Source organism: Netta rufina, assembly GCF_964035555.1.
Source record: "Netta rufina genome assembly, chromosome: 1".
Classification (NCBI taxonomy): Eukaryota; Metazoa; Chordata; class Aves; order Anseriformes; family Anatidae; genus Netta; species Netta rufina.
Genome location: NC_140123.1, coordinates 168,870,217 through 168,882,741, shown reverse-complemented (window position 1 = coordinate 168,882,741; position 12,525 = coordinate 168,870,217). Strand labels below are relative to the sequence as shown.

General features: G+C 41.1%; 1 protein-coding gene across 1 annotated transcript in view; it reads right to left on the bottom strand.

Moving 5' to 3' along the window:
- Nucleotides 1-12,525, bottom strand: part of PTPRR (protein tyrosine phosphatase receptor type R) — a gene marked incomplete at its 3' end in the record, with an annotated part of 141,724 nt that overhangs the window by 65,492 nt on the left and 63,707 nt on the right. The window contains exons 3-4 of the mRNA XM_084302340.1: nt 4,525-4,638; nt 1,199-1,354 (exon numbers count right to left, since the gene is read on the bottom strand). Coding sequence (XP_084158466.1) covers nt 1,199-1,354; nt 4,525-4,638 — 270 coding nt within the window. The remainder of the gene's footprint in view (nt 1-1,198; nt 1,355-4,524; nt 4,639-12,525) is intronic.

The window sequence follows — 12,525 nt, the reverse complement described above, 5'->3', positions numbered from 1 at the left end:
CAGTGGAAGACTTACAGTTTATTCGCTCATGAATTAATTAGGGTTGATAGCTCAGGAATAAACACACAAAGTGGGTAAAATAATGTGTCAAAGCTATGTCTTAAAGTAACTGTATCTATATCCCCCCTCAAAAGTTTGCTTGTTTTGATTTTCTTTGCTGTTATTTTGATTGGAAAGATTTGTTCTTAGATGAAGTTGATTGAAGAGTAAATTACTGGTTAGTAGTTGAGCAAGGAAAGATTATATATTGTTGTCTTTTAGCTGCTGTTTTCTGTGAAGTCTTACACACGTAAACAAATTATCAAGACCCAAAAGGAATACCTACTAGTGTAAAGCTGCAAGATTTTTGCAGGATTGGGGTCTTAGCAGTATAATCTACATGCAACTGAAATATTAAAATAACCTCTTGTTTCTCCAACAGTACTAGAAGGAAGTAGAGGCTGCACAACTTTCATTCTAATCATCCTTTTCAATGAGATTCCCTCTGTTGGTGTACACTTTTTTCAGAGAGAAAATTCAAATACCTGAGCACTCATGATTACCATCTAACAGATGAGATCTTGAGTTCAGCATTGTTTTTTCTCCAGCATCTGTACATAGCTTGATGACATTTATTGACTCATCTATTATTCACGTATGTTCTTGTCCCATAGCTACCTGAAGTGTTACTTGTACCTGAAATACTTGGAAGAGATAATTGCATCTATCACCACTGTCACAATCATATGCTTCTGTAGCAAAGGAAATTGTAATCTAAAGGGAGCTTAGTCCAAGCTGCCATTGAGCAATATAAAGACCTGATCTGACTTTTGGACAACATCACTTGGCTTTGTTTTGTATGAAAACAGCTAAAACCTGAGAAGCATCTCATTTTCATAATGTCAGGCTGCTGTAGGGCATGTAAAATTGCCCTAAAATGACCCTGTGTTTATATTTTATTTTTCATACTGAAAGCATCTTCAAGATTCTTAAACAACCTCTCTTTTTTTTCTGCAGGAGGACCTGGATCCTAATTCTTAAACAGCCTTACAAAACACCATTAAGGTAATTTAACAGAACTAGCTGTGTAATTGTCTTACAGCAGTAATGCCATCTTAGTTTGTACTTCCCTGTCTCATTCATGAGAACCTCAGCCTGAGAACTACTAGGGCTGTAAAAACTGCCTAACAAACTACAGGTGAAGAAAGTGATAACCAACCTCAGGGGAGACCTCTGTTATTCCAAACTGGGATAAGCTCTGATGCAAAATGTTGATATTCAGTGAACGCAGCACTTCTTCAGATGGGAGCGCATCAGAAATTCCTGGCTTTCTGTTCACTGGGGAAATAAACAGTTCCACACAGTTCTTCTTCCCCTAGGAAAATAAATAATAATAAAAAAAGGCAAAATCATAACAAAATTCTGAGATTAGATAACCTCTTCTGTCTCTAGATTTTAACTATATGTCCAGAAATGAATGCATGGAATAGAAAGGCTGCAACCTGCTCTGTGAGGAAAGTGCACATTTTCCCTGCCTCCTTAAATTCCAGCTGACCGTGCAAGAAAATGCAAAATACCGTATGTGGGTAGATGGGCTTTATCTCATTTACTGTTGACAAGGTCCCCTCTTCTGAGCCTAGTACCACTGAACAAGACAGGTCGGTGTCTCATGGGGAGGGGAGGAGCCATGCATGGGATAAGGGCAAAGAGCCAGCGGGGTTTTTAGCTGACAGGTCTGATCCGAGCTGAAGTGCAGTCCTGTTTTAGATGCTGGGCCTTAAACAGGAATGCTTAGTATAATGCCGTGGTATTTTGGCATTGCTTTCTAATCCGGCGTCAACATGTTGCAAACACACACTACAGTGAAGTATAATGCCCTTTCAGCTGACTGCAGCGTAACTCCTTAAGACAGCACAATGAAATGAAAGTTTTGGTTACTTTTAATGAGTAGGCTGAGCATGCCTAATTCTCCCCGCCATTAATTCCTGACCCGGTCTCAATGAAGTGGTGCTGTATTAGAGATGTCAGTGATGCTGGCTCTGCAGCAGGACAGTGAAAGGAAAAATTGCCAGAGGGTTCCTCTGCTTGGTTATCAACAACCAGAACAGCACCTGAGCTCAGTGCTGGTGTGCATGAACCACGATAAGGGGGTGCCCCAGGGCTGTGCACAACCTGGCTGAGGCTGTGATATAGAGTCCAGACCTGGGTAGTGCCACATGCACAAGGCAGGCATGGAGCTGCTGCCTGCACAGGCAAGAACTTCACTGCTCTGGTTATTTGGGGTTTGGTATGCAAGGGGAGAAATCAGACTGGGTTAATCCTGCTCTCCCCCTCGCCTTCAATGCACATCGTTATCTTCACTGAACCATAAAAAAGACATCTTTTGCTATTCTTAAAAAGCCTCGCATTACGTTCAGAATTAGTGCTGCATAGAAAGGGACATTTTCACATGCATACCCTAAACCTGCCCTGTGTGCTCTCACTTGTGCCACGGGTCCATCTGCTCAACAAGACTGGTGGGGCTGGCGTTGCTCAGTAGGCCTGCTCAGCCCAGCGGGGCCATGAGGAGGGAACACAGCCCCACAGCTCTGCAGTGTCAGGGATTTCTTGTCAGACTGAAGCAGCCATTCTGAGGCCGCAGCCTTACGTGGTCTCTGGTGTGGCTAAGTGGCCGGTTCCCAGTGTAAGTGGCAGGCACAAAGCAAACCCTGGTGAGGGTGCAGCATTCCCAGTGTTTTGTGCCTGCTCTGTTAGGAGATCCTCTGCCTTAACAGGACTTTATGGGAGGAGGATTTCCTGGAAAGACTGAGAAGATGCTGGACATGCCCAGTTAATATCTTGTGGCACGCTGTGTGCTGTTACATATCAGCTTACCTCCCTTCCATCATCTAAATTACCTCCAAAGCCAGTGGACAGAGGCTGGTATCTCCAGAGAATGATTGCATCCACCCTAAAGTAACTGGGATCTCAATGCCTCTCCTTCTCACTACCCTTCTCTATATTGCCTTCAGAAAGACCCTACATGAGCACCTAAGACCGGGCTGAAGAGAGGTGAGATGAATTTCGATATGCCCGGCTTGCTTGTGTCCATGAGAGGAACTGGTTCGTGTTAAAAGGATGGGAAGGTGGGAATAATGCCTCCTAAGCTGTATTTTTCTCTTCTGAATTTTGACTCTGTGATTTTAAGAGCAAATGTGGCAAAAGTTTGTATTATACCTACATAGCTAAAAAACAGAAGTCATAGCAGCCCTTTATGGATGTTGAGAAGACTAATTAATTAACAGTACTTCATGTATTCTGAGGTATATGCAGGTGCAAAGTGCTGCTACCTCTTCCCTTGGATCACAGATTAGAAAAGAAAGTGAAAATCTATCAGTCAGCAGGAAAATTAACAGCATCTTTCTTCTGCTTAGTTAGATGATTTCCACAGAGCTTAGTAAGAAGGCTACCAAGTGACGTGGTGTGTTGAATACACACCCCAAACTCTGGAACATTTCTCATGTAATTGTGTTTTTCTCAGAATATGTCTTTCATTCAGGTTAATATAGGGGACAAAAGACATTCAGCGTCACTTGTCAAGAATGAGTGACGTCCCTTGCAAACATGAAAAGGGCTGCATTGCATTCCTATTGATCTTTTCCACTGTGCATCTTGTGTGATCCTTTCTCACAGAGACATTATTTGAAGGCGTTTTATAATCCTTTTTGATGTATACAATCCTATCAAGCTATCAAGGCAGGAAATACTTTTATGCTGAGCCTGTCAACTTTCTTCTCTAATATTCAACCTGCAGGTTGAATAAAATAACATAACTCTGCTTTCCTGTGCAACGTGAATGGAAGGCTGGCAATACACACATGATATTGTTGTGTTTTTTTCTTGTTTCATTAAAAAACTGTCAGAAAAAAGAGACCAGTTTTAAGAATGTATGCTCTTTACCATCCACAGAAAATAAAAATGATGAAAATTGTTTTTTTAAGTCTTTGCTGGAAACAAATTTCTCGTAATCTTTTGCAAACATTATACCTTAGTCCAAAAGGTCACATCCAAGCATATGTTGTTATAGCTAAATAGCAAGCTGTAAATATTAATACTGTGAGAAAACATTTATTTTACTAATGGAAAGTCTGAGAATTAATTGTGAAGATGTCTTTGAAAGGCAGAATCACATGTATTTTTTGAGCAAGATTCAACCTTTGAGAAACAAAAAAGGAATAAGCAGCTTCTAATGAATGTGATGAAGAACTACACTGGAATGCAAACCAAGGGATAAGAAAACTGCATATGAATAAAACACAAAAGAGATTTATCTGACTTAATTTTTCTCTAGACTGTAACTATGAATGGCTTCCTTGCAAAAGAAAATGTAAGTCATTTTGTAATGGAGATCTATTTTTCTGTAGTGCAGTTCAGAAAAAAATCTATCAAAACAAAGTATTTTTCTGTCCTATTTTATTGCAGTTTTCCATAATGAAAGGAAAATAAATTTAAGAGCATTCTAAATAACCAGGTAAATTTTATTATACCTAGCCTTTTGGTACTTACAATGAGCCTGTTGATATGAACTTGCTGAGGTAACAGTCCCAGTGCTGCAGCCACTCCCTGGCGAAATATCCGAAGCAATGTGATATTCAGCTTGTTTACATCCATTTGCAGTGTCTGAAAAAGAAAAACCAGTTCAAATGAACTCCTTGCTCAACACATTCAGTCCTCACGACGTCTGATCTCTGAGAGTCTCACTAATTGTTTTTTTCCCAGAATGATAATCAGTGCAATCTACTTGCACTGCAATAAAGAACAAATCCAAAGGAAAATGTAAGCATTTTAAATGCTGCTTTGTTACCACCTTTTCTCAAAAAACATTCAAAATAGATTCCAGAAGTTTTTGGCTAAATTCCTAAGACAAGTTACAGTGCTCAAGATAACACAATTACTGCATTAGAAATGAAAGGCAAGCACTGAACACCAATTCACCTTTACAGAATGAGATGTTGGATTTACACAATTAAAATTTGCTTTGGTTATTTTTCTTAAGAGTTTCTCCCTGCAGTGAAGAATGTGTCAGTCATAGTAAAATTATGGATTTTTTATTTTGATTAACAGTTTCTGTGATTGAAAAAAAATACAGCCATCACACTGAGGATACATTTTACATGCTTGAATTTCCAAAGCTTCCTTATTTCAGGCAGAGCAGGCTGTTAATTCTCAGCAGAGACCAATCATAGCACTGAAGCATTTTCTTTCTCCATGTCAGAATAATAACAAAACTTAGCGATTTCCTCAGGTTCAAATCCCTCCTGTGAAGCTGATGGTGTTTTGCCCAGGAAATAATTTAGATTCAAGTCTTCACCTTCCCAGAAGACCCAGTTGTATCTGTGCAGATGATGTGTTGTGACCAGTACTTCCCTGTGGCACTCTGGGGCCCCTTTCTTTGCTTCCATATCCCCACAGTGGTCAATTCATCGTGGAGAAGGCAGGGAAGAGGAATATGTCAGATGGTACCAGGTGGCCTCCAACATTTCTGGCAGGGCACTGGCTTAGGAACTAGGCAAGTTCTGACTGAGCCGGTTGACTTGAGCTGAAGAAGATTTTTTATTTTTAACTTTCTATTTAAAGCTGTAGGCCAGCCTGCTGCTCTGAGGAGCCACGCCAGGATTCTTCCTACCTAACTGGAGTGGCAGAATTAAATATCAATGGGTCAGACATCCCATTGCAAACATGGCTGTGGTCTAGAAAGAAATGTAACTTTTTTCTCAAAGCAAATGAGCAACATATATTCCGATTGTCGTTATTTATTTTTAAGAATTTATAAGTTACAATGTAAAACCATCAAATATTTGCTTTCCTCTTCCACTGTCAATGCGATGTTTCCATCAGTACTGAATGTTTTTCATTTTCTTCCCCTTTTATCTCATTTTTTTTTTTACACTAATGGGATTGTCAAACCTTGGTGCATCAACTGAGACCTGCTCTCAGCATGCAGCTGAGCTTTAATTCAGCTGCAAATATTATAGGAGTCCTCAGTTTCAATGACCCTGTCTACCCTGGCATTTTCAAAAAGCAAAATCTTCTTTTTGCTTCTTCTAGAATTAGACATCTTGAGTGGTTACAAAACTGCTCCAGCTTTGTCACTGAAACAGAGGAATGTCTTGAGAAGGGAGACAGAGACATCCCACAGGTCTGAGCACCATTCCTTCTGCATCCCAGGCTGGTCGCAGGACACGTGGGCGATACAGCAGAGGAGAGCTGGTGTGGAGCTATGAAGCTGTCACTACACCGAAAGCCAACATCCTAGCCTGAGGATCCCTGGTAAGTGAGAAGAGGGAGTTGTTGCTGAAACAGGAAGGCTGTCGTGAGGGTCCCCTGAGATCCATCAGGATGGAATAAAGAGCAAGGAGCTGCTTGTCTCAGTCAATGACCCCGAGTTATGGGGATTATGCTAGCTGTTGTTACTGAACAAAGCTAACAGGCGTAAAATCAAAATGCATTCACTTAAGTATACTTGAGCCAGGCATCAGATCACATTAACACCGATGTTGTTAAACAGCATGTTAAGAGCTCACTGAGAAAGACACAGAAATGAAACATCCAGAAAAAAATCCAGCTTTGGATGAAATAGAAGAGGTTTAAAGAGGCTATAAGGATTATATTATATATTAGGCTATAACGTCTACCTAATAAATTCTTATAGATCTAACAGCACTAGGTGGCTAGGCCTAGCACAGTGGTTCACCATATTCAGGGAGAATAAAATGTGGTGAAACTCCAGTATCTTCAGGACAGTCACATTTCCTTCCACCAGACCTGAATCTGGACCACTGCACCCTACAACAAGTAGTCATAAAAGGCTGCACAGTCTTTGTGTCTCTGTAACAGCCCCTGTCCTTGGTACTTTATAGGGAAGCCTGAGGAGCACAGTGCTCACCCTGTCACTCTGGACTCAGCCTGCTTGGAAAGCTCATCTGGCCTCATCTGGAGATTTCAGAACCCTTTCAGGATGCATCCCAGCACATCTTTTTTTTTTTTTTTTTTTTTTTTTCTCCTGAGGTTGGCCACACCGTGACTTCGCACTGGTGGGATTGCTGCAAGTTGCACAGAGAGCTGATGGTTGCCCACGCTGCAGGTACGAGCCTTGGGATGTGCTCCGAAGCCCAGCACATACCTGGGTACTGCCCAGGCAGGCTGCCAGCTGGGCACCAGATCCAGGGCTACTTGCAAGGGTGGGAAGGAATTTGTCTTTAAGCCTCATCTCAGGGTGCTTCCTATGCAGCAAAAAAAAATTGTGACCATTCATCCAAAAAACATGCAACCAAACAACCCAAGAAGTATCTGGGGAAGAAAAAGCTCTTTTTTTTTTTTTTTTTTTTTTTTTTTTTAATAAGAACCTTGCCTTCCTATCCACAGAAGGAATTTGCTTCTTAAGTGCTGATGTTAGTGTGAAGCTTTGTTCCTTCCAATTACAATGCAAACTAGGTAAAAGTAACAAGGACTGCCCTTTTCCACATCAAGCAGCACAAGAGAGTGCATTTGTCTCTTCCTATCAAGAGAAAATTTAGCAATCCAAAATCTGTCACTTTAGGAACAGGATTTCTAACTGGATCAGCGAAAGATAGCTTCTAGAAAAGCCAGATGTGACCCCATGAGCACCTACTTTAGAGCAAGCAGCATATCATGAACGTGCTCTTTGCTCTCTATTATTACCCCCTTGTTTGTACTGGAGTCTTAAAAACATCAAGTGGGAGTGGACCAGGCTGGAAATGCATCAAGTTCCACATCCTGTGTCCAACTCTGGATGCTTGTGGAAAACTATATGAACAAGAAAAGAACATATTCTTTTTTTTTTTTTTTTTTTTTTTTTTTTTTTTTTTAATTTCCAAGTTTGTTCTGACAAGATCCAGGCTAATTTACACCAGCTCAGCCCAGAAAGTCAACTGGGCTCCTCTGTTACATGAATATTATTACACAGTAACCCAGGCTGGGATCATGGCTATTGAGATCTGGGATGAAGGCAACGCTTGGAGGCATTATATTCTCAATGCTGGCATGTGCTGAACTGCAGTGGAGTTTAAGTATCACCTGAGGGTCTGGTACAGAATTGTCTTTCTGCAAATTCTTACACATTATTTTTGTTGAAAAAGTTAGTCAGAGAAAGAATAGGAAAAAGGAAAAAAAAAGAGAGAGAGAAGGAAAAAGTCCTAACTGTTTTCGTCATTAAAAACTTTCTAAAACTTAATTATTAAAATGTCATTATTTTAACATTATGGTGCCATTCTGATGGCATGCCTAGGTACGATGTAAACTTAAGTCCCTAAAGATGGGTTTAGGATAGAAAATTGATACCGGATGAACTGCAAATGCAACAATGCCTGTAAAACAGACAAACAATACAAACCTCCATTAAGAAAAAGAGTCCTAGAAAGGAAGACAGAACCAATATATATCCCATTACCATCTGCAATAACACATGAAATTAACCTCTGTAAAGTCAATCCACAGAGTTAAGTAAACCAAAGCATTAGCACCTATACACAAGGTATGCCTTACTATGGTCCTCTAGTTGCTCCTTTTGCTTCGGGACAGAAGGGGCTGAAGCATCCCTGTCAGGCAGCACGAATCATTTACCCCGTGCTCATGTGCAGTGTTTACCACCTATTGCAGCCCGCTCCCCAGGGAGTTCACACTTTTGAATTTGCTGCCTCTGGTGGCAATAGCGACTTGCTGAGCCTAGAGGCGGGCACGCTGGAGGACTCATTTCCCTGAGCAATTACTGATCTGGATATTGCTACTGTAGCGACAGTTTCTAGGTTTATCCGACCTAAGCAAAACAGGTAGTTTCAAGGGAAGGAGATTTCTGCTTGTAGTGGAAAAGATAACTCTCTCTTGGAGAGAGAGTTCCAGAGAAGAAAACTCAGTACAGAAAAACACCAAAGACCATTCACGTCTGAGATCCTACAGGGGCTTTTTGATATAGATTTGCATTTTAAAGAAAAAAAAAAAAAAGTCATGAAACAGACCAACATTATTTCAGACTCTGAAATAATATTTTTGTCTACCGCCAAGTCAAGTTCTGCTCCTCCAGAAAAAATCAGAGAGGCCTCCCTTTCTTATCTTTTCCTTCTCACCAGTGATGGCCTTTCTGCAATGCGCCTCAAAACCACCTTTCCCTTCCATGCATTGGTTACTCCCCTCTAAACTCCTCCTGACCCCACCACCAGAGCAAAGAGAAATCTAGAGAAAGTTTGAAAATCTCAAAAATATTTCCAGGGTCAGAGATCAATTACTGAAAAATTGTGAGGGGGAGTCTTGGCTATTCTATAAAAGCACAGTGAAAATCACCTGAAAGAGCAGAAAAATTACAGGCCTATGTTTGAGTTTACAGGAACCAGTGAAAAGCATTGATAAATGCTCTACAAATCTCTCTCTCTTGCTCTGCCAGCGTAACTGCCCTGACCTGGAACACGCTGCTGTGTAAGTCACACATTTTCTAATGAGGAGACAGCGAGGCTGCAGAGTACGCTGATATGCCCAAAAGTCCCAGATTTCACATGCAGCCTGCAGAAATTTATGTGGCCTTGTCCAGAGAGCATTTGGGTGATGAGAAAAAGAACTCTAAATTGGTTCCATATAAATGCAAGAAAAAGTGGTAGGAATGGGATACTTTGATTGCTTCAGTCCTGATTACTCCAGGAAGTTCTGTGGAGTTGGATGCAGCCTTTCAAGATGTAACATTGTACAGCTTCACTCACATTTTTTTTTTCTACATAAAAAACATGTCTTTTATGGGAAATCTTTCTTTAAAGTAAGCATAATATTTCCTGTATTTATGCATTTCTTATATAGCCTTAAAGAACAGTTTTGGCTCTTGATTAATTTTTCATGAAAGTAAATAAATGTAAATAGTATGAGCTCCCTGAAAGAAATCACAGACAGAAATAATACTTATTAGAAATGTAGGGGTAATCTCACTAGTTAACACAAATATATGGTCTCCCCCCATACTGATTTTCAAGTGTGTGTGCAGTAAAATATGAGCAAACCCAAATCTATTTGTTTCATGCACTGCAATTAATCCATAGAATTTGTTACCATAGGAATTTGCTGAGGCCAAATGCTGAACAAGATGCAGAAAAAGAACAGGATGTTTAGGTGGCTGTTGAAACTCATTGATAGGATGGAAAACAGAGATACTACAAACCTTGTTGTACAGCCGAAGCCACACCTTTAACTATCAGAAACCACCACGGATCCTAACTGAATGAAGAGACAAGCTTCTCAGCCTCCTCTCAAAGCTCTGAGTGCTGGCCACCATACTGGACTAGACATCAGGTTTCACCCCAGTCCTGTTCTGATTCACACACAGATCTCAGTTAGGGATGCTCCTGGAGGCCAGTACATTAACAGAGGTGCTGCACTGGGTGTTGAAGCGAGGCCAGGGCACTCCACCAGCATCCACGGCTCGGACTGGCAGAGCTACTCGAGGTGGGTGGGTGATCTGAGTAAACTGGTTTGTCCCTGCTAGCTGACAGATTTGATCTCTCCTGTAGGAAGCACCAAAACAAGAGCGAGGAGCCCTCCATCTGTGATGTCCGGCTTCCATCCAAGATTTCCCTGGTGAGATTTTACATGCACTTGGGCAGTGAGTCAGTTAGCTGCAGAAAGAGTCTGTGACCTTCATGGATGATTGAAGTGAATGGATAAGGTTTGTTAATGCCTCTCTCCAAGAGGCACACTTTGATTTCTCTCAGTCCTATGTTCTGCATTAATCTCTGAGTTTGCCATCCCCTAGCCAGTGAAAAGGGTCAGCTATTCCGGTGTGACAAGGTAATGTGGATTTACCGATCAGGTCTAATGTGAACACACAGCACAGCCTTCTATCTTTCTTCTGACAGAAAGCTCAGGTTATTTCATTCCAGTTTCTGAGTCATGTGGGTCATTCCTGCACCAAACCTAACATAGTCAGGGGGTGACAAATTGAGAGAGTGTGTTAGCCTGTCCTCTCAGTGCTCACTGTACTCATTTCTTCTTTTCTTTTACCTCTTTCCTGTGGCATCTTTAATGCATTAATCATTTGTTATATATTTGGAGGCCAGATTACGTATGGAGTCTCACGAGCAGCCAGTGTACTTATTGGTTGTATGAGACGACCATCTCAGAGCCCTTATTGAGACGGGGCTGTGGAATGATAACTTTAATAGGCTGTGGATAAGGTTAACTTTTTCTGAGACTTTTCTGAGTCAGGGGGTTGCAGAATCCCGTATCCAAAACGTTCAGTGGGATGCATACTTGTCATTGCTGAAAGGGTGTAAGAGGAGGGAAGGAAAGGCTATGGTCCGTGGAACACAAGTTTGAAGCAGCTGTGTCATTGAACAGTACCAGTCCCAGAAGCTCTCTGCCTGTGGGAACCCTTCAGAAGGGGAAAGAAGAGGGGCAGGAGGCTGCAGTGATGCTGTTGGACTCCATGGAGCTTTCTAGAGCTTCCTTGCAAGAGGAACTTTCTGCTTTGCCACGTGCTAGAACCCAGTATATAGTACCACGGGGTGCCTAGTGATGAAAGGAGCCAGTATCCTCCCACGTATCATTCCTTTGTTAAAAAAATGGTCACATACTACATCTAATTCTGAGAGCCCTAATCTGGAGCATTTGAAATTACCTTAAATTGATTACTAGGAGGAATGAGAGGCTGAAATTTTGCTGTGCCTCTAGCCTTAGCAAGGCTACCTCAGTTAATCTGCTTCAGTTCTATGTCTATAAAATGGGGATGATAGCACTCGACTGTCTCACAGGAGCCCTGTGAAACAAAGCATTTTACATACTAAAGAAGATGTGGGACAGATGCGTAGGATGGAACTTCTCAACTTCTGTCACAGACACCTTTAATGTTGCACACAAAAGTTAACTCCTGCCTCTGTTTAATTGTGTGCTGCATTTCTTCAAGGACTGGGATTCCCTTCATCACAAACTATTTCAGCGTTCCTAAAGTAACAGCTGAAGCACGTTTCAAAGCACTGATGGCTTTATTGGCTTTTTCCATCCTCCATCCACTTCTCCCTTCCCAGCTCCCTTCCATTCATTTACCCTGAGATTACATTAGACAGCTGAAAAGGCCAAGATGATGGAAGAGCACAAGACAATACATAGAAGCATGAAGAGAGCTGGAAGAGCTTAGCTGAACACCATTTCAACCTCTTTGTTCTTTGAGAGGCATACATAATGAGCTCCACAAAGTTGTCATATCTGTCCTTATTCAATATTACAAAAAAAAAAAAAAAAAAAAAAAATCCTTCCATTACAAAAGAAATGCATAGTGCTATTATATCCGGTACAACTTTTATGCACAGCATGATTGTACCAGTCACATCCTATTTCATCATCCCAAAGCCAGCTGTAATCTTCAGAACAAACAGAAACTTTGAGCACAGTACTTTTTAATACATTTGTGTTTTTTTTTTTTTTTTCCTGTCCAATTATTACATCTCTAAGTAGAGCCTGCCTAAAGCTTGAAATGCTCAAGAATCAGAAATGACTCCTTACTCCTTTTGTAAAGCC